Below are 22,118 nucleotides of genomic sequence, written 5' to 3' on the forward strand. Positions count from 1 at the left end.
TCGCCGGTCACATTTATCAGCGACTCGATGCGACGTTTCTCTCTTTAGTTTAACATTATCGACTGCTTCATGTCGCTTCCTCCAGGTCGTCGAACGTTTCCGCGCATTCGTCGTCCCCAGGGAAACCTGTTTACTTTGGTTCCCTCCAGGCGATCGCTGAACGGCAGCGAGGAGAGTCTGGGCAGCTGGCAGCAGATCGACACGCAAGGCCGGCTGCGTCCACACGACCGCTCTGTCGCACACAAGTGTAAGTACTGGTGAAATATCCTCTGGTTGGGATTTTAATCTTAATCTTACTGACAGAATGATAACGATGTAATCAACCTCATTTAAGTTTAACTTGTTGAAAAACTTTTGTTTTCTCTTATTATATACCTGCAGCTAATGATTATTTTAGAGATCAGTTATTCTGACGATTAATCAATAAAATAAAAAAAATTGGCACATTTGATAAATTTTTATTTAACTGTTTAAGCTTAAACTTAAGTAGTTAAAGAAAAAATAAAGTAAAATAAATGTTTTGATTGTTGATTCTATGTTGCATTGTGTTTTTGTGTTTGATTTGACGTAAAGCACTTTGAAATGCCTTGATGCTGAAATGTGCTATACAAATAAAATTTGATTGATTGATTGATTGAAAGGGGGGAAAATGCGTCCTAATTGAAGAATCTGTGTAAATGTTGATGGCAGAATGAATGTTTGTGTTTTTCTGTCCTCTCAGCGCCCAGCGCCCCGGTGACGTGGCGTCGCGGGAAGCTTTTAGGCCAGGGAGCGTTTGGTCAGGTCTACCTCTGCTACGACGTTGACACTGGCAGGGAACTGGCCGCCAAGCAAGTCCAGTTTGATCCTGAAAGTCCTGAAACCAGCAAGGTGAGATAAGCGCTGAAGTTAAAATTCAATTTAAGCTAAAGGCTGTGACTTTATTTTACCTCCTAATTAAGAATAGCACAGCAGAAAGTGAATAAGCAGAATCCATGGTGGAGATTATCTCCCCCCTCTTCCTTATTTAAATGTCTTTTCCTGTTTGCCGAAGAGAAAACATGCACTGTCACTTCCTGTATCCTCGAGGTTCTGAGTATTGTCGCAGCAGAGGGTCAGGACTGCCTTGACCTCCAGTGGCCCTTTCACACCCCCACCCCCTCCGCCCGGCTCTCTGCAGATCCGAATCAGTCGTTACTCCAAACTGGGCTGTGTGTTGGGAGTTTGGGATTACTTTGTGTGTCTCTGACTTCCCTTTCTGTCCTCTGTCTCTGCTGTGGCCTCATTCTCAGAGGTAAACACAGGAAAACTCTGCTGTCGGCTCTCTGTCGAAGCGTTTGGTTGGGATTCGAGATATTTTAGCTTCCCTCTTCCATTCCAGGTCGTTGGGTCGATTCAATAAACTTTTGTTCTTCGATTGAAAGTGTCTTTCTAATCGGTAATGTGGGATTTTTGTTTGGTTTTGTTTTTCCTGCAGGAAGTTAGCGCGTTGGAGTGTGAAATCCAGCTTCTAAAAAATCTGCATCACGAGCGCATCGTCCAGTACTACGGCTGTCTGAGGGACCACAACGAGAAAACTCTCACCATCTTCATGGAGTACATGCCCGGGGTGAGTCCTGGGGGTAAATAAATCAGAGTTTAAATTAATTGTGGATTAATAATTGCTGCTTATTAATTTTGAAGAGGAAAACGGTTTTCAAAAGTTTGTAATAATCCCAGTAAAGTGTCAAAAATGTGGTTGAAATGTGACAAAATGCCAAGTGGGGTAAAGATGCCGATATTTCTTCTGCACTGCTATTAAAAATTATTTTAACTGGTCAGTGATTTTTGTGTCCGTGTTCAGTGAATTAGTAGACCTTGTTGTCTTTAAACAATGTTTTCTGCTCCTTTAGGGTTCAGTCAAAGATCAGCTGAAGGCTTATGGGGCCCTGACAGAAAACGTTACCCGCAAATATACAAGACAGATTCTGGAGGGCATGTCCTACCTGCACAGTAACATGATTGTTCACAGAGATATCAAAGGTAGTATTAAAGCACAGATTTCAGTTTTATACCAGTCAGAAATGGGTCTGATTTAACAAACTGTTCCTGCCAGGAGCCAACATCCTGCGGGATTCAGCGGGAAATGTGAAGCTGGGAGACTTTGGAGCCAGCAAGAGGCTGCAGACGATCTGCATGTCTGGAACCGGCATCCGCTCTGTGACCGGCACCCCCTACTGGATGAGTCCAGAGGTGATCAGCGGCGAGGGATACGGCAGGAAAGCTGACGTCTGGTAAGACGTTCCGTTTGGTTTCTCTCCAACGCAGAGTGGTATCATCATACTGTAGAAACGCACACAGAGACTCAGTTAAGTTTCTGAAATGGTGGTACGAACACAGTATGCAGCTGTTAAATATACTTTATGCTGGGATATATTAATTAGCATACATGTATGAATAGTTCTCTGTTCTGCAGTTTGATTGCCAGTCAAACAAGTCATTACAGATTCTGTATTCTCCCCAGAGGCCCATCAGCATTCCTTCATAACGTCGTTATGTTTTTGTGGTATTTTGATGAAACATGCGATCCTTGTTGCAGCTTGTTAAGCTGTAAAAATGTTTTCTCTGCAGGAGCCTCGGCTGCACTGTGGTTGAGATGCTCACAGAAAAGCCGCCGTGGGCCGAGTTTGAAGCCATGGCGGCGATATTTAAGATCGCCACGCAGCCGACCAACCCGCTGCTCCCGCCGCGCGCCTCGGACCAGGCCCGGGACTTCATCCGCTGCATCTTCGTGGAGGCCAAACACCGGCCGAGTGCCGAGGAGCTGCTGAGGCATCCGTTCTCCCAGATCCAGTGCTGAGTAAGACTGACTGCGCCTCACTGAGGCCGTTATCACACACCATCATATGCTTCAAAAGGAGACCCAGTCTTCACATGGAGGAACTCCTAAACACGAAAACCTGTGCTCTCGGTTCCAGCGCTGCTGTTCCAGGAGTTTCCACAAGGGGGCAACAAATATTTACCCACCAGGCTGCTTAACCCAACACAAAACTCACTTCAGAAGAAGCATTATCAAGTCACGGTTCATGTTTACATTCATTTCTTTTGCAGTTATGAGTTAAAAAAATGCATGAACTTTAACTGTCAAAGAGCTTTTCTACAGAAACAGACGATTCTTTAAGCTGCTTTCCTGTTTTCAGCCTCTTCAGATCAAAACACATTAAGGTATTAAATCCAGTAAGCTCCTTTTGTTAATGTCCTGAATAAGGTGTCATGCGCCAAAGCTAGTGGGACCACTTATTAATTCTATGAATTATTATTATTAATATTATTATTATTATTATTACATTTCTGTAAACCTAAACCCTTTATAAGCCCTCAAATTGTTGCATCACTTAAAGCTGTATTTTTATAAAAGTCGCAACTTCAACATCAATTTCAATCAAATATTTATTTTTAAAAGTCTTCTTCACTCTTTTACCTTATAAGAGTAATTTCAGAAAATGATGCCTTAAAGTTAAGGCTTAAAAATAAATTTTAAAAAAGTATTTTTATTTTAGAAAAGCACTTAATTTGAAATGTAGCGAATACCCAGTGGAGCTCATTACATCTGTTTAATGCTGTGGTTTTTATTGTAGAAACGTTTCAACCTTTAATGTGACACATGTCCTGGATAATTCAACTAAAAATCAGATATTGACACAAATTTGTTAGAAAATTTAATAAAGGTGAAAAAAACAAAGTTTGCACACTTTTGAAAATGTTCAAACTCTTCCTGATTTAGTTTTACAATTCAGCCCTCATAAGTTCAAAGGCAGATAAAAGAACATGAGTAATGAATAAAACTCAAAAATTTGCTAGATAAAAATCAGAAATTGGAGTTTGAAAAGTCTAAAATTTGTTAGAAAAAATTCTGAAATGTTTAGATTAATTTCAGAAATTTTCTAGAAAAAAACTTGAAAATTTTAGGGGGATTTTTCTATAAAATTTTTGCAATTGATCTCAAAATTTCAGAGTTTTTTTTTAATAGCAAATTTTCGAGTTTTTAAACTCGGAAAATGTTTGAAATTCTTTGGCGTGAATTAATTTTTTTTCTATTTACAGTGACTGTCTCAGTTCACACCGACCATCAGTTTTATTAAATCTAATTAACTCCAAATTAATTATTTCTAACTTCACCATATTTGTGTTTTTTAGTTTGGCCCACTGTCAAAGTTGATATTTTGCATTCTATCTGATTTTTTATTTTTTTTATTGTATGGAATCTTTTCCCACCAATCAATTTGCTCCTTTGGTTCCCATAGTTACGGGTGTTTTACATCTAGCAGTATTCACTATAAATAAGACCCTGTTTTCTTTGTCGTACTGTATCAGACTTTTAACATTTTAAAAATAGATTAAATATGTTCAGTTTTTCAGTTTATCTGCAGATTAAAATTACAACATATTTCACAAAAAACCTTTTTATTTATAATCTCTCCAGTATTTACTATCTGAACAAGTGCCAAAATAAAGAACGAAAATATACTTCTAGTTTTTTAGAAACAAAAAAGCCTTAAATAAAAAATGTTTTTATTTTTGTCTAAATTGCGTGTCTGGCCCAAATGTCGTTGACCGATAATCCTTAATTTAGGATCATTTTCAATCAGATGCACTTTTATTTTTTTGATAACTGAATTTTGTTGGGCTTATTTCAATATTTTCTTTTTGTTAATGTTTTTGTTTCAAATGTGAATTTTTTTTTTAATTTATAGCCCCATGACATCCAGGTCTGATTATTGTAAGGAAATACACATATCTATAAATATCTATTTTTATATTTCGACTGTATCAAATCTGTTGATACTTTTAGTTTTGTTGAGCGGAAGTCGTAGAAAGCAGCTGGTTTTGCAGACATTTCAGAATCGCATGTTATAATTTAGAAACAGGGGAGAACGAAGTCTGGCTGCTCAAACTCCAGTTCAACAAATTAAAACACAACCAGTGTTACACGTCGGCTTCTGGACGCAGTTTTACTAAATGTAGTGACTCACCGTCAGAACTGTAAAATTGATTTCCTATCTGCAGGGTTTTGTTTTGTTTTCTTCGGACACCTGTGACTTGCTAAACTCAGATTTTCTTGATTTTAGCCAAAACGGATGACGTTTTATCTGCCTGTTTGTGGGTTTTTCTGTGGAACGTTGCCCTAATTTATTAGTGGAAAATCCGCCTGCTCAGAATTTCTAAAAGAAAGCTGAAATACCTTGGTGCGATGCTACTTGACTTGCTATTTGCTAGCGCTTGTAAAGCAGCCAATCCAGGAGCAGCTTTTGTTTTCCTTGATGCTGATTGGCTGTACTTAAAGACTGCAGATGCTAACTCCTGTTGGTCCTAAAACGGTTTCCACTGGTCGTATTAAAACACATTAAATTACATTTGGTGTTTGCAGTATTAAAATTTGACTCAAGTATTTTCTGATTTTAGCTATTCGCTGCTGTCTCAAATAACAGGAGCCCTTTGTATTTTTGTTAGAAGAAATTATGTCATACTTTCTGTTTAAAAGCAATTATTTATTTTAAATCAGACACTATAATAACATTTCCATTTTAAATCGCATTTACCGTCTTATATTTGGGGTTAGCAAAGCTAACTCTTTTAGCATTCTCTTGTATATTCACTAGAGAATTGCCTTATCTTATCTTAAATCCTGAGAGATAAAGAGGAAAGGATGAAACACAAGCTTGGCTAAATTACATTCTGGGTTCCTAAACGTGATTTAACCAAACTTTGCATAATTCAGCAAGATGTAATTTACCTAAACTTAGCATAGCAATTTAGGTAAGTGAATTTCAGCCAAACCTGATGTAATTTAGCCAGGCTTAGCATAATTAGCTAAGTTATGCTAAGTTTTTAGCCAAACAGTTCAATTTATCTAAGCACAATTCATTCAAAAATTGGTTTAATTTAGCTAAACGTAATCTAGTTAAACGCAATTGAGCCAAACTTGGCTGAATCACGTTCATGGTTCCTTTGTCTTGCTCTCTCTCACCGTCTTACAGCCTGAATGAACTGCAGACATTTCTCAACATGTCTGCAGTTCATTCATTAATGATTTTTATGAATATCTACATCCTCTGGTTCCTGCAAATATCTAAGATTGATTTGCACATAGAAAAGTGTTAGCTTGACTCGGACCAGTCAGTCACCACATAATCCATAAATCGGTCCTGGAAAGATTCCTTGGTGCATCTCTGCTTTGTCACATGCAGTGAAAACTCATCAGGTCTCATTTAAGATGTGAGTTAATGCAGGTGTGCTAGCGAGCCAAAGACAACCTGGAGCAGAGCCAACGTCGGATGCCAGATTTCGTTCTCCATCCCCCATGACGACTTTGTTTTCCCCAGGGTTCAGATGACATGTCCAGCTTTAAATTATGGGCTAATAACAGCAAACATGGAGGTATATATGGGGCTGTTACACCTTAAAGGCAGCTAAATAATGTTTCATGTTTAAAATTAGTGTCTTATTTAAGGAGGAACCCTGGGACAGGCAAAGGAAAACAAGCTAGTTGTTAGGAATGTTTCTACGTATCCAAATGTTAAATATGTAATGTTTCATGACAAGACTTGCAGTGCAAAGTCGAACATATCAAACCTATTTTACTGCTAAATCGTTTTGTTTTCTGAATGTACATGTAGATGTCATGACTTCGCTCGAAAACAAATACATTTTTAAAAAGAGTTTGTTGTTTTTGTTTTTATTTTTCAATGAATCTCAACATTTAGACTGAATGAAAGTAAAGAGGATACAAAGGGACTGAGTTCTGCTTGATGGATTGACCTTTTCTTTTCTTCCTATCGTTTTTATCTCTCTTTTCTTCCTCTTTCTCTCTCTTTCACCCGTTAAATGAGGAGAAACGGGAGGCAGTCACAGGAAGAAGAGGTTTTTATGGCCGTGTCTGCCTGTGTGTGGAGAAAACAGACGGTAACAAAGTGACGCTTTATCTCAACTGTAATCTAATCTGTCAGAGTTCATTTTTAAACAACTATAGAGATTAACAGATTATACCAGTTTATCAATAACCAGAAGAAATTACAAAAAAAGAACAAGACTGTCAGTTTACTTGAGTAAAAAATTTTGTTTCATGCAGTTTCCCAGCTGCAGTTTGTGGTTTAATCCTGTTGGTAGCGTGATGCCAGTGTGATGCTGGGGTCCGGTATGAGCAGCACATTCCTGCTGACAGGCAGACTGGAGCTTTGGGCCTAACCGGGCTCTCTACAGCCTCTTTGTGGCTGCGCCCTGTTTGGACCTGCTGGTGCTGAGTCATGCAGCTGACCCGTCCGGTCCAGTTAAACCCACTTGCTTTTTATATCAGGCCTTTGATGTCACGCCTTCAGCTTCAGCTTAGTTCTGCTACTGTTTTGATTTGAAGACTTGTTCACATTTTCTTTGGTTGAGGAATTTAATGTCTGATTTTTTATTTTTTATTTTATTTTGTAAATGCAGCTTTGTACTTTTCTACTTTTTGGCCATTGTCATGTGTAACCGTGGCAACAGGGTATTGGTTTTACATTTGGGAAGATTTGATTGGCAGCTTTAAAGCTCAATTTGTTCATATTTTCTTTGCTTTAGGCTTTTAATGTTTTGGGCAATTTTGAATGCTGTGAATGCAGCTGGAGAGATTTTTTTACTGTTCTACTTTTTGGGAGTTATGATGCGTAACCATGGCAACAAGGTATCTTTTTATTTTATTTAGAGCGCTTGAATAGCATCTTTCAAACTCAAATAATACCTGAACTATGACCCCCCAAACCTTAGAGGAAACCCATTTATATATATATATATATCAGTATGTATATATATACATATATATATATATATATATATCAGTATGTATATATATCAGTATATATTCAAATTCAAAACAACTGTTTCAACATTACGAAAAGACATAAATAAATAATAACAAACAATTTCAGTAATATTGAAACTAAATCATAAACAAATATAAATAAAAACAATAACAGACTTCAATTATAAGTGTATCCATTCTATCAGTTCAGCATTAATTCATTCTCTATTATATGGGACAATAAAGGCTATTTCTATTTCATTGTCCAACTAAAGAGATAATTTCCTCTAAATACGCCATGTGTTTTTGTAGAACTATGCTAAGGCAGATTTTTAATTCGTTGCTTTGGTATATTGGGGAGAGTGGATCTGAGCCGGTTCTGTTGGCCAGGATTCGGTTTGGTATGAGGTCATGTACGTTCAGACAACAATGAAGTTGAAGTACGGCCTTCAGAGAGTCGATGTGGTTATTTTAGTTTAAAATGCCAGAACCGTCTAAGTTAAAAGGTGGTGGTGTCGTCCAGGCTTGAGGTTAGCGCTGCTTTTCCGCCTCTTTCTGCAGTTCATCCAGAGAAGATCAGGCCCAAAACGAAAACATCAGTCAGCTGTTTGTCCCTCTTTTCGACTCCATCTTCCAGGAAGTAGGGGAAGCTCCAGACTGTACGAACTCTCTGTTTGGATGCTTAATTATCAGGAGAAATTACCTCAGTGACCAAATCTAAGGCAACAGCGGCGATTGTCTGAAAAATTCACTGAGCCGAAACAATTAGTGTCAGCAAGATGATGCAACCGCGCCGTTAATCCTTGGAGATGGAGCCTTTTAAGTCAACAAATCTCTGCCAGACTTACTGTGCCATCTTGTTTAACCTCTGTTAACAAAAACCAATTGGGATTCAAGACACTGTGCTGTTTTTCTTCTACAGCATCAACGCTCCAGGCCAGATAGTAAAATGAAAGGAGGCTTTATTCACTGGCTCCCAGAAACAATGGCAGTGACTTAATTACCCAAAGAAATCCTTTTTGTTGCCCTGCTGCTGGTAGCAAAACAGCAGTTTCTGCAAATATAACCATGCAGGATGTGTTGTTTTATTATTGTTATTGTTCAGGAAATTCCTCCAAAGCATCAAGAGCTACCATTTTAATTTAATCTGTATAATCTTTGGAAACTTATTTTGCATATTTTAACAAAATATCATAAGAATTTAGCAACTTATCCTAATGACATTTATTTAAAGAGATTATATTATCAATAATTAATTTTAACTTGGATGAACTTTGGGAATGTATTTTGCATATTTAGATCCAAAACAATGAAAATTTATCCACTTTTCCTAATGGCAATTATTGAAAGAGAAATAAATTATCCACAGTTATCATTTAATTTTAACTTAAACAATCTTTGGAGTCTTTTGCATATTTGGACCCGATATCACTAAAATGTATCCACTTTACTAATCCCCTTTATTGAAAGAGGAAAAAATATATATATCATTTAATTTTAACTGGGATGATCTTTGGGAACTAACAAAAATTTATGGCATTTTTTGAAAGAGAGAAAGAAAAAACCAACTTGAATGAAGAAGACATGTTGGTTCTTTTAACCATCTGATAAACTGCAGCACTCTCTGTTTTCACCCAATTTCTTGTGTTTAATTTTCTGTTTTTGTGCTGAGGGACATTAGCGATTTAATTTTATCTCTAAATTTTCCTCTGGAAGAAAAAGCCGAAAGGAGAAGATTTGCAGAAGAGCTGAGCCCTCTGGTTGTCAAGGCAGTGGGAGAGCAGCGGATCGTAACGCAGCCTCAGTTCGTCAATCTGAAGCTCAGATTGAGTTTGCACTCCGCGAACCTTTCCTCCTTACGCTGCGCTTCGCCATCCATCAGGACGTCTAATAACCTGAACTTCACACACAAAGACCAGACACTTAAAAACCTGCTGCTTTCTCTCTCTGTCTGAATATAAAATATGTTCCACCAAGATGGTTGGTTAGATTGGAAACTCCAATAAAAATTCTAGTCTTTGGGCGTGCTGTGGTGGTGTAGGGGATAGCGCAACCGACACCTGGAGGCCCTCAGTCCTCGACGCGGCCGTCGCGGGTTCAATTCCCGGACCTGGCGACATTTGCCGCATGTCTTCCCCCCTTTCCTGTCAGCCTACTGTCATATAAGGGACACTAGAGCCCACAAAAAGACCCCTTGGTGGGGGGAAAAAAAAAAATCCTAGTCTTTGTTTTTTTACTTCCAGTTGTGCACGTTAGCTCAAGCTGAATTGGAGTCAATAGAATCACAGAAATTGATTTAGAGTGATTTGGATCTAGGTCTGGACTTTGTAAACCTGCTAGCTTTACCTCTAGTTGCCTGATAAGAATCGAATCTTAGTATGCAGAGCTCTGAGGTTTTTAACTTTACCCGCCAGAAAACCAACATCAACTTTCACAACTTCTGCTTCTGTTTGTTGATTGGCCCGGTTGAAATTCTACCAGATTAATCCACTTCAATGGATTAAATTTATTTTGTAAATATCTTTCAGTTTTTTACTGACATTTCTTTTTTTCTTTTTTGCTATAGTGTCCCTTATTCAACAGTAGGCTGACAGGAAAGGGGAGAAGACATGCAGCAAATGTCGTTGGGTCCGGGAATCAAACCCGCGACGACCACGTCGAGGACTGGGGGCCTCCAAGCGTGGGGCGCGCCACCCACTACGCCACCGGAGCACGCCCTATTTACTGACATCTCATTAAATCAGTTAATTCTATTTAAAAGCTAAGTAACTTCTACATCTAGTTGTTAGCACATGTTTTTATTTACTAGGATCTGAGTAAAGGGTTGAATGTTAAGCAGTTTTCATGTGACGTCACACTTCTGGGAACTTTGTAACGGACAGCCATGCTCGTAGGCAGTTGTTATGGAGTTACTATGACAACAATAAACCAATCACGAGCTTAGAACCAGCGCTCGCCTCACTTCTAACTTATAAACACTACAAGTACGTTACAACTATTCCTTTAACTATTTTTGAGTACTCTACCCAGCTCTGTGTAATACCATCAGTGATATTTACTGCAGTACTAACCGCCGAACTAGCAAAATTAGCTTAGCTAATGTAGCTTTTAGCTGATAGCTAAGACGGACATGTGGGCTACATCACTCCGCCAGTCACCAAAACCTTGTTATTCACACAAAGAGTTCGTACGTTATTTACAATCAAACATTGATTGTATGCATTCCTAGATTTAAGCAGAAGCTCCTCCATGTTGTACGCTCTCTTCCTGTTTATTAAGCACTTAACTATTTTGTAGTATGAGATCGGAGGCAGCTTGTCCAAATATTCTCCGTTACATTCAGGTTGACAGCAGCCGTTTTTTTATATACATCTTTCTTATACATCTTTCTCTCACACATTGATCAGGAGTGTCCATATATTTTTCTTTTTGTTGATCTTGAATCCATCCGTCCGCTATGGTTTGCGCGGCGCTTGCCTACTTCCGGTTCAGACCTGTGGGAACTATTTATTCACCTCTATTTTACATTGATACACCACTTTGTCCAGGTTTATCCCATAAAGTCCTAATAAAATAGACTGAAGTTTGTCATATGACTTCTAAAAGTCATATCTTTATCTTATTGTTGTCTTTATCTTATTTGTAAATCATTATTTTGTTATTTTTAGATAATGATGTCTCTCCAACACCCCCTCCCCTTGTTTAATCAAAGTCCCTTTCTGTGTCTCTGTGTTTTGAAGAGCGCATGTGTGGTCAGGTTGGATTTGTGGCCAGGGCCTGTCACACAAATTCCTTTTCATTCACTTGGAGCAGAAAGAAAGCGAGTTGGGCAAAAAAGGGGGTGAACGTAGGACTGAAAGAGTGAGTCAGAGGGAGGAAGAGGGGGAGAGGACGGAGAGAAAAAAATGCAGGAGACATTTGTAGTTGAGTGGACGAGCACGGACAGTCCCTGGCGCACAGCTTTCTGAGTGTCATGTAAACCAGCCCTTCGCTTTCCTCTTTTTGTTCCATTCACTGCCCGCCCCACCCTGTGGCCCAAAGGGGGGCTGCTCCCTCTATAAAACCCCTGCTTGTGCACCGGGTGAGCCTATTCCCCCAGCATGGAGAGCCAGAGGGTCCAGTCCTCATACAGGAAACGTTTTGGGCCACAGGGCGGCTCGGGCGCCAGAATCGGTAGCCTGTCTTCCAACCGCCTCTCCTGGCATGGCACCCCGCGGTCCATCACCCTCTCCAGCCCCATTTCCAGGCTCTCCCTGGGCTCTGCCAGCACGGCCCTGCTGCTGGGGAGCCCCGGCGACCGGCTGGACTTCTCCGCCGACTCCCTGATGAAGGCCCACTACAAAGAAATACGCACCAACGAGAAGATGGAGATGATGGGCCTGAACGACCGCTTTGCCAGCTACATAGAGAAGGTGCGCTTGCTGGAGCAGCAGAACAAGATGCTGGTGGCGGAGCTGAACCAGCTGAAGGTGAAGGAGCCCAGCCGCCTGGGAGATATCTACCAGGATGAGCTCAGGGAGCTTCGGCGGCAGGTGGACGGGCTCACCAACGGGAAGGCCCGGCTGGAGGTGGAGAGGGACAACCTGGCTGCCGATCTGGCCATGCTGAAGCAAAGGTGAGGCGATGGAGGGTGGGACTCCAGTGGGAGGAGTGTATCCAGACAGGGTTGCTATGTTCAGTGACTTATATGCATTTAAAGACCAGCTGCAGTCACTTTGATTTGACTGCCTAAGAGAGAGTTTATGTGGCAATCAAGAATCACTAACTAGGCTATAGAGCAGTGTTTATTAAACTTTTTCAGGCTGAGAGCTACTTGACTTGATATGTACATACAACCTGAAAAGAAAATACGAGGCTCTTAACTCACTTTGTTCATCCTAACGAGAAAAGCTGTTTGGTAAATGTTCATGGCCATGAACACATCGACTCATTTTGAGCTGTTTCCAGGTTCTGACGGTGTGGATTCTAAACTCTCCAATGATCTCAAACACATGAAAATAAAAAAAAGAAGTTAAGTGTTGTCTACATTAATAACATTTTGGGCTATTTGTAATTTAGAAGCTCAACAAATGAAAAAATAGACTTGAGTTGCTTTGCCTGAAACAAAAATCCTTTTATCCAAATCCATTTCTATCTATTTTATTTATCTATTGTTTTTTAATGTATTTAATTGAATCATTTTTAATTAAATAATAGTAATAGCTATTGATATGTGAGAAGAGTATTATAATCAAGCAAAGTTGTAAAAAAAACAAAGAACAGTTCTCACCAACTGAGACTAGTTCATATTGGAATCAAAACTTACTGGTTCTACTTTGCAATAAATAGTTTTAATTAATTTTTGCACAGATAAAGTTCAGCTGTGTTTACCCGTTCATTTAAATGGAGATGTGGTTTTCCTTGCGATTCGCTGGAATGCACACCAACATGTGCGGCGGGAGCTTTACTCCCTTTTTCTAAACTTGATCCTGACTGAACCCCTTTTGAGAGGCTGTGGAGGAATGAGCGGCTGCACAATGGGGGCTCCTCACAAAGGGAGGCGGCTGTTCGTTTTTCATAAACAAATTAATTCACCAGCATCGCCCCACTGGGCGTATTTCACTTCTCCAAAGAACAGGAGGGTGGAGTACCCAAAAACTTTACTCAAGTTAGAGAAGCACCACCTCAACATAAATTTATTAAAGTAAAAGTAAGCAGTAGCCGTCAAAGAAATTACTCAACTTAGGATTAAAAAAAAAAAGTATCTACTCAAGTTATCAATCATTTAATATTTAAAATTACATAGTCAGATGGATCAAAATATAAATTTTGTAGAAATTTTTAAATCATTGTCTTTCAATAAGATAAAAACATATTATACTTTAACATAAACTGCAGCTGTGTGTCTGTCTGCATTTTTGGTTAAAACATGTTTGTTTTTCATTCTGTGGGTAGAAAATCCAGAAGTTTTTCTCAAGTAAGAGTAGAAATACTTCAAAATAAAATTACACAAGTAAAAGTAAAAAGTAAAGCATAAAAAGACTATGTGAAAAAAATAATTACTCTAGTGAATGTAATTGAGTAAATGTAACTAGTTACCACCCGGCTCTGGTAATAATAACATGCGTGGCTGGACTCAACAATTTAAGTGCTGATTGAAAGTCTGAGGGTGGGAAGATCTGCTCCCTGCCCTCTGACCGCGCAGCTGCTTGTCCTGTGAAAGATTGGTGCTCTGAGGGTCAAAGGTCACTTTCCAGGTTCCCACTGACTTCTGTGCTGCTCTGCATGAAGCTGTACCTCAGTGAGTCCGGTTCTGTCTGCGTGCGACAGATGGATTGTGGGGTGTTGTCCGTCCCAGTTCAGGTCTGTCCTGGTGTGTGTGTGTGTGTGTGTGTGTGTGTGTGTGTGTAGTCCATCCCGTGGGAAAGGCCTCTGGGTGTTAGATTAGAGTGAAAGTGCAATGATGCATGAGCTGCCCATTCAGCTGAGTCCTGTTATTCCTCTGCAGCAGGAAAAAATGTCAATTGAAAGTCTAATCAAAATATTTCAAACATATTTAAAAATCATCCACATGCAGGACAAAACCCATGTTTCTCCCACTAAAACATGCCGGGTTGATCATTTAGAGCAGCGGTGTCAAACTCATTTTTGTTTTGGGCCAAATCAAGATCATGAATGCTCTTAAAGGGCCGGTTGTGCCAGAATGTACTGATAAAACCCGTTAAAATATTAATTAACTCTAATATTAAATAATATTATTGAACGTCATTTTAGTCCCTCCAGGATTTTGATACCTTTTGTGATTTTTTTGTTTGTGGTTCTAATTTGGAAATATTTGCAATATTTGCACTTGTTTATGACGGTAAATGCAACTTTTTATTAGTTGCTGTGTAGATCATGGCCTATAATCTGACATCTGAGGCAGCGGTTTAGTACAAGTAAAAAAGATTCTGACAATTTTTGAGAAAAACCTGCAATGAACTCCCAATTAGCACAAAAATTCACAAAAATTTTTTTGTGAATTTCAAGAAACTAGAGGGACTGATTGATATAATTTGGCAGTAAACTGATAAAACGTGCATTTATTTGATTGATAAAATAATATTTAAGCACACTATTTAGTCTAGAATGGGGGTTTTCAAAGTGTGGCGCAGGGGCCATTTGTGGCCGTTGGGCTGATTTTGTGCGGCCTCCAACTGCAGTTTAAAAATGATATAAATTTGTTTTAATCAAGATAAAATTATGAAAAACATAATTTTTTTCCAAAGTTTTATAACCAAGCTTTAAGAAAACCACATTTATTCAGAAACTTTTCCTCAAAAGCCAAATTTCCTGCACCCAAATCTGCTTTTTTTTAAATTAAACTGGGCTAAATATAACCAACGTATTGAAAGAAAGTTATTATCACTGAAAATAAAGTTATTGTACTGAGCTTAAAAGAAACGGAAAACTAAATGCCTTTCTTTTAACAGCAAACATGAAAAATCTACAATGGCGTAAATAAATAAATTAATTTATTGTAAAAACAAAAAAACAACTCACATTTTTAGAATAATTTCAGAAATTTTATGCAGATTTTTTTTTTTAAATGTCTGAGTTTCAAATGTCAAAATGTTCAGCAATTTAAACTTAAAAAACTTTAAATTTCTGAAATTAATCACTAAAGTTTTGGGTTTAAATTGACTGTTTTTATTGTTTTTTGTTGTAATGATGTTTTTTTTTTTGCCAGTGGTAAAAAACTAAATAAATATAACAAATTTAGACTTGTGCTATATTTTTAAATCACCAACAAGATAAAAAAAAATTAAAACACGGCTTTATAAAGAATCCAACAAAAAATATCTTTATTCATTTCCATATAAAAATGCTGCCAAATTTTAGTCCATGTATAAAACGAGAGGAAAATCAAATAGCCAAATATGAATTAAGTAATTATTTATGAAAAACTACGATTATTTTTACAGCCGTGTCCTAAATTTCAGTTTTGTGTTTTGTTTTTTTTGACAGACTTCAAGATGAGATGACTCTGCGTCAGGAAGCAGAAAACAGTTTGAACACTTTCAGACAGGTGAGGCTGCGTCCCTGAAACTCCATATTTCAGGTAATCCACATGTTCAGGCGTCTCAATCTGTAATCTGAGACCGTCTTGCCGTCTGTCGATCTTTGTGAAGGATGTGGACGAAGCGGCTCTCAGCCGAGTCCAGCTGGAGAGGAAGATCGAATCTCTGCAGGACGAGATCAACTTCCTGAAGAAAATCCACGAGGAGGCGAGAATCGAGATTAAGACCAGCAAGAAACCAGGATGATAACGGCTGACAGTGATAACTCCTTCCCTTCTCTCCTTTCCTTCATTCTTCCCTCCCTTCTTGCCTCCTTCTCTTTCTTCCTTCCCTATCTCCTTGCCTCCTTCTCTTTCTTCCTTCCCTCCCTTCCTTTCCACCCTCTCTCCCTCCCTTTCTTTCCTTCCTTCCTTCCTTCCTTCCATTCCCTTCTTTCCTTTCCTTCATTCTTCCCTTCTTCCTTGCCTCCTTCCCATTCTTCCTTCCCTATCTCCTTGCCTCCTTCTCTTTCTTCCTTCCCTTCTTCTCTACCTTCCTTCCCTCTTTCCTTGCCTCCTCTTTCTTCCTTCCCTTCCTTTACACCCTCTCTCCCTTCCTTTTTTCCCTTTCCTTCCTTCCTTTGCTCCCTCTCTTCCTTTCTTTTCTTCCTCCCTTCCCTCTTTCCTTTCCTTCCTTCCCTCCCTCCCTTCTGTCTTTTCCACCCTCTCTTCCTTTCTTCCTTTTTTTCTTTCTTTCCTTCCCTCCTTCTCTTCCCTCCCTTCATTTTCTTCCTTCCCTCTTTCCTTGCCTCCTCTTTCTTCCTTCCCTCCCTCTCTCCCTTCCTTTCCTTCCTTCCTTTCTTTCTCTCCTTCCCTCCCTTCCTTTCCCTTCCTTCCTTTCCTCCAGGAGCTGCGTGAGCTGCAGGACCAGCTTGTGGCCCAGCAGGTCCATGTCGACCTGGACGTGTCCAAACCGGATTTGACTGCGGCTCTGAGGGACATCAGAGTTCAGTACGAGAACATGGCCACGTCCAACATGCACGAAACCGAGGAGTGGTACCGATCCAAGGTCAGAAAACTCACCTCTGCACTGAAAAACATCATTCTGCGCTGAAGTAGATTTAGCACAACTGAATCTGTGAAATCAACAATAAAAATTCAAGTTGGTGCCTTTACATAAATATATTTAGTTCAAGATACAAGACATTGTCTTTACTTACTGGCTGGTTGTTAGCATTTACATGAAAGTTCACCATGAGTGAGTTTTATGCTCATTTTCATGCCTGATGTGCAGCCTTGTGTACGACTGTGTTTGTTTTTGCTGAAAAAACTGAACAAACTATAACTGCTTTTTATATTTTCTCTCAAAGTTTGAGCTGAAAAACTAATAAAAATCAAGAGCACTGAGCTGTTTCAATCAACTATTTCCTTTTTAAGCAGTTTCTAGTCACTTAATAAAAACTTAATTACAACATACTCAGATTTATTTGGTTAACTTTTTACAGTGTACTTGCAAATTTCATTTACCTCATAAAAAATGTTGAACAGTTTATAAAAAATGTTGAACAGTTTATGCAAAATGTTGAATAGTTTATACAAAATTCAGTTTTGCTTAATCTCCATGACAACACTTTACTTTTGTAACGAACAACCAAAATACTTTAAACAAACAGGCTTGCTTGATAAACATAAATAAATTATGCAGATAGTTACATTATTTTTTTAAAGTCAATAGGGAAGATTATTTTTTTATCAGTATTTAGTTAAATGAATATTTTATGTGCAAGTCAAAACATGTAGCGGTGTTCGACTGTTTGGCTTTTTCTCCCAGTTTGCTGACCTGACAGACGCGGCCAATCGAAATGCGGAGGCCCTGCGCCAAGCGAAGCAGGACGCCAACGAATATCGGCGTCAGGTTCAGGCTCTGACCTGCGACTTGGACGCTCTCAGAGGCACCGTAAGTTCTCCCGATCTCAGGAAAAACTGTCCCGCGTTTAAAATGAAGAATAACCAGCTTCGTCTGTTCAGACGTGGGACTGGAACTGAAACCATAAATAAGACTGAACAAACTTACGGGTAACTTTGCAACACAATATATGAGCTTGTTTTATGTCAATAATTCCAAAATGTGCATGTTCCACTGGCGCTGTTGCTTAGCAATCGCAGCCAAGCCAAACCCGTTGCCTAGCAACCAAATTCTAATTCCATTGGCAGATTATTTCTAAATTATTGATGAGTGGAACTCGTATTTTTCATTAATAAGAAGAGATTAGTGACTTAAAACAAGCTGCTATTTGTTGTCAAAAAGCTACTTGTAAGATGTAACACTTGAAATAGGACACAACTAAGATATTTGGACTAGAAACCAGACAAAAGGGGTATTTTATGGACAGTCGTTCAACATAGAATTTGACTGGGAATCATTTTTATTCTTAAAATCTGTAATCTGTCAATGCAGAATAAAGTTTACTGCAAAAACAACATTTTACTAAGTAATTTTGGTCTAGTTTCTATTGCATATATTTTAGTACTCAAATATAACTTAAAAGTAAGTTTTCAGCGAGATATCAGAGCTTGTTTTAAGTCAATAATTCCTTAACATTGATTAGAGATTAGAGATACAGCTCTTATTACTCGCTGTAACTGAAATAATCTGCCAGTGGAAATATATCTAGCTGACAAGTTACTTTCGAGTTAGTTAAAAGTAATTTATAAGTAACTTAAAAGTTACTTTTAAGTTACTTAAGTTAGTTAACTTATTTTTAAGTTGGTCAAAAGTAACTGAAGTTACTTTTAAATTGCTTTACTTAGTTGAAAGTTACTTTTTTCTTAAAAGTAACTTTAAAACTTTACTAACTGAACTAGTTACATTTAAGTTTCTTTTAAATTAATGAAAAGTTTATTTTAACTATCTTAACTTTTAAGTTAACTTAAAATAACTTCTCCTTTTAAGTTAGTTAAAAGTAACTTAACTTACTTTAAAATTTCTTAAGGTACTTAAAAATAACTTGACTTTTAAGTTAGTTTAAAAACTTTTGAGTAAGTTAAGTCACTGTTAAGTAACTTCAAAGTTAGGTAATTTAAAAGTAACTTAAGTTTAAATAACTTAAGTTTGTTGAAAGTTACTTTTAAGTTATTGAATAGTTTCAGCAATTTAAAAGTAACTTGCAATTTACTTTTAACTTAAGTTAGTTTTAAGTAACTTAATTGTCTATAAGTTACAAATGAGACATTTGTCTTACTTCACATGTAGTAGTTATCCGCAGTAGAAACCAGAGTACTTGGCGTTTTTGCGGTGAAGCTGCTGACTCTGAGCCGAATCTCCTCGTCCTCCAGAACGAGTCTCTGGAGCGCCAGCTGCGGGAGCTGGAGGACCGCTGCGCCATGGAGGCTGCCGGGTACCAGGACACGGTGAGCCGCCTGGAGGAGGAGATCCAGGCCCTGAAGGAGGAGATGGCCCGGCATCTGCAGGAGTACCAGGACCTCCTCAATGTCAAACTGGCTCTGGACATCGAGATCGCCACCTACAGGAAACTGCTGGAAGGAGAAGAGAGCAGGTGACGGCAGCTTTGGAAACCGGACATATTTGGCCTTTTGCCACAAAAGCAGTGAAAGAAAAACTTGTTTTCCTTCTTTTTGCCATCAGGATCACCATCCCAGTTCAGAGCTTTTCCAACCTGCAGTTTAGAGGTCAGAATCAGATCCAGCAATAAAATTCTATGTGTGTTATATGTTCATTATTTATGTTTGTAATGAGTCAGAAGCAGGAGTCAAGGCTAAATGTCTTACATAAGATTATTATTATTATTATTGCCATTTAAAGTAATGAAAACAAAAAAAAATTAATTAAAAATTTAATGCCATTTAAATAAACTGAAATAAAAATAAATGTTAGCTGCTTCGTTGATTGTAGGAATATAAAGAGATATTTATGATTTTTTTTTTTTTTTTTTTTTTGCCAGTTTAAATAATTAAAACCAAAAACTTATTGACTACTTTGGTAATGAAAATGTGCAGTGATAAATTTAGGATATTTTTTTTTTATTTAAAATCACAAAGTTGTAAAAAATAAATTGAAATAAGAATATATTTTAGCTACGTTAGTTTTAATAGAAATGTACAGTGACACATAAGATTCTTCATTTGCCATTTAAAGTCATAAAATAAAATTTAAAAAAATAAATGTTAGTTACTTTGGCTATTATAGGAATGTAAACAGGAATAACTTACCAGTTATGTTAATTAAAAGCAGAATGAAAAATATTTGTATTAGCTAGTGTGATTAAAATATTATTATTTTTGACAATTAAAGTCATAGAACAGTAAAATAAACTGGAATAAAAAAATTATTTATAATAATAGTATGGGCAATTTAACGGTCTCATTCTAATTCATTTACAAAAATATTTAGATGTACTCAATCCAGTCAGTCTTAAATATTTAGTGTTTATTACAAAGCTTAATAAGAAGTTAAATATTTTTTAGATTTTCTTGCATTCTCCAGAGAACCTACATGTTGTTTTTTTATGTTTTCTGGTTAGAAACTAATTTGGACACTAAAACTCCAGAGGCTCATGTGAAGCGAAGCATCCTGGTCCGAACTGTGGAGACCAGAGACGGGGAGGTAGGAGCTGCACTGCTCATGTTTCCCCTCCAGGTGGCAGTGTTGGACCAAGTGTTCCTTTTTGCTGCTTTTAAACACTAAATCTGTGTTTTATTTCCTTTTCAGATCATTAAGGAGTCAACCACTGAACACAAAGACCTTCCTTGAATTGCAAAGAATTTCTCAATTATGTCGATGAACACATTCTGATCTTTCTGAATGAAATATTCTTTTATTTTCAGTTTAAACCTCAAAGCTGCCTCCATTATGAAGTGCTTTCTAATCAGTTTAGCACGCTTACAATTACTTTCAGACTAAAATGTCCATTTTTAAGTCGATCCAGTCGTGTAACCGATTCTACTAAGATGTAAAACTTTATTGTAGCTGAAAAATGAGATTTTATTTGCATTGATTCCAGTAATCTGTCATAGAAGAGGTCTTGAAATGTAGATTGTGTTGATCTAATTTGTAGCGTTGTGGAGGTTGACGTGTGGCTTCGTGTATGTGAAACGTGTTGGGCAGGAGGGAGCGCTTGGTTCGTAAACACTGAAACTGGATTTTAGGTGAGAAACGAGAGACGAGTTTATGTCACAGCATCTTTTGACAGAACGACAGCTGAATCCCAGCCGTTTGCTCTTACATTTGCCTGGTGCTATTTTTTTATTTCCTTCAGGAGTTTCATGTTTAAAGTCCTGGATATCTGTATGTTGTTCTGTTAGACATCTAACAAGCTGAGGTTTAAGCAGATAAATTTGAGTTTTTCTCTAATAATTTGTGGCTCAGGCAAAGTTATGCATCTTGGATTGATAATTGAGTTTCTTCACTTTTTTCTAATTAAGTTTGGAATGTCTCAAGCAGGGTGACTCCTAACAGTATTTCTGTGTGAATAAAAAGATCATTGTCCTTTTAATTAGTCAGAAGAGTTAGAACAGAACAAGATTATTTCCACTGGGGAGGGGAGCAAAGCAATTCTGACTTTTTCCCCCTCAGAATCAGATTTGTTTAAATTGTTTTTGCAACATCAGGAAAATCTAGTCTTTACATTTCTTAGAAATCTACCAAGTAATTTTGGTGCAGGTTTTCAGTGCATATAAAGTGCAGATTTACAAATTCTATAACAAGGAAGAAATGGATATGAAATTAATTTCATACGCTAACATCATAATTAACCTACACCTAAGAATGTTTGGGTTTTTTATTTGGATTTTGACATGATAGACGGAATTAAAATTCTAACAAAAACAATTCTGAGATTAAAGTCAAAATTCTGAGAAAAAAAATCTGGGGAAAGAAATTTCAAACTTCTGAATTTCAGAATTCTGAATTTAAAAAGTTGGAATCTTGAAATTAAAGTAAAAATTTTGAGGGACAATAGTAAGAACAAGTCAGAATTCTAATAAAAAGGTCAGAATTGGGAGAGAAAAATTATGAGGAAAAGAATTCTCAGAATTCTAATCTTTTTTTTTTTCAAAGTAGGAATTTTGAGATAAAAGGTTGGAATTCTGAAATTAAAGTCAGAAATTTGAGGGGGGGAAAAAACAAGAATTTGAATTCTGAAGAAAAAAATTCAGAGGAACAAAAATTTCAGAAATCTGAGATTAACATCAGAGTTCTGAGATAAGTAATAATCTTGACAGAAAAAATTATTTCTAAAAAAAATATTTTGAAAGTCAAAATTCCGAAAGAAGTCTGAATTCTGAGGTGACAAA

The 22,118-nt window shown here is 37.7% G+C and overlaps 2 protein-coding genes and 1 long non-coding RNA gene across 5 annotated transcripts in view; 2 read left to right on the plus strand and 1 right to left on the minus strand.

Moving 5' to 3' along the window:
• The window catches only part of map3k3 (mitogen-activated protein kinase kinase kinase 3), a 22,667-nt gene extending 15,990 nt beyond the window's left edge, over positions 1–6,677 (plus strand). Inside the window, exons 12-18 of one of the 2 annotated variants that reach the window (XM_044100194.1) lie at positions 86–247; positions 722–870; positions 1,457–1,588; positions 1,872–2,001; positions 2,075–2,252; positions 2,590–2,818; positions 2,937–6,677. In XM_044100194.1, the coding sequence (XP_043956129.1) occupies positions 86–247; positions 722–870; positions 1,457–1,588; positions 1,872–2,001; positions 2,075–2,252; positions 2,590–2,818 (980 nt within the window). In that variant the 3' untranslated portion in view covers positions 2,937–6,677. Of the gene's footprint in view, positions 1–85; positions 248–721; positions 871–1,456; positions 1,589–1,871; positions 2,002–2,074; positions 2,253–2,589 lie in introns of both variants that reach the window. The other variant, XM_044100195.1, reaches the window with a different exon arrangement.
• LOC122821894 lies at positions 5,416–7,403 on the minus strand. Its single transcript, XR_006369080.1, has 2 exons — positions 7,061–7,403; positions 5,416–6,899 (listed from the first exon to the last, which is right to left on the minus strand). It is a non-coding gene; the product is annotated as an uncharacterized LOC122821894 (long non-coding RNA).
• On the plus strand, positions 6,906–21,865 carry LOC122821893 (glial fibrillary acidic protein). Of its 2 annotated transcripts, XM_044100196.1 has the most exons (10): positions 6,906–6,921; positions 11,530–12,404; positions 15,776–15,836; positions 15,940–16,035; positions 16,714–16,875; positions 17,638–17,763; positions 19,143–19,363; positions 19,453–19,496; positions 20,348–20,430; positions 20,536–21,865. In XM_044100196.1, exons 2-10 carry the CDS (start codon positions 11,890–11,892, stop codon positions 20,575–20,577), a joined length of 1,350 nt encoding a protein of 449 aa, XP_043956131.1. In that variant the 5' UTR covers positions 6,906–6,921; positions 11,530–11,889; the 3' UTR covers positions 20,578–21,865. The 2 variants fall into 2 exon arrangements, with proteins under 2 accessions (XP_043956131.1, XP_043956132.1); XM_044100197.1 differs by lacking the exon at positions 6,906–6,921 and having other exon boundaries at positions 11,246–12,404.
• The last annotated feature ends 253 nt before the right edge of the window (positions 21,866–22,118 follow it).

This window comes from Gambusia affinis, linkage group LG19, assembly GCF_019740435.1.
Source record: "Gambusia affinis linkage group LG19, SWU_Gaff_1.0, whole genome shotgun sequence".
Lineage (NCBI taxonomy): Eukaryota > Metazoa > Chordata > Actinopteri > Cyprinodontiformes > Poeciliidae > Gambusia > Gambusia affinis.

Bases quoted from the DNA above. Each gene is read 5' to 3' on its own strand.
- LOC122821893 (XM_044100196.1), top strand. From the start codon at position 11,890: ATGGAGAGCCAGAGGGTCCAGTCCTCATACAGGAAACGTTTTGGGCCA. The intron at 16,876-17,637 runs GTCAGAAAACTC...TTTTTCTCCCAG, and splicing joins AGGAGTGGTACCGATCCAAG to TTTGCTGACCTGACAGACGC. The intron at 17,764-19,142 runs GTAAGTTCTCCC...CTCGTCCTCCAG, and splicing joins TGGACGCTCTCAGAGGCACC to AACGAGTCTCTGGAGCGCCA.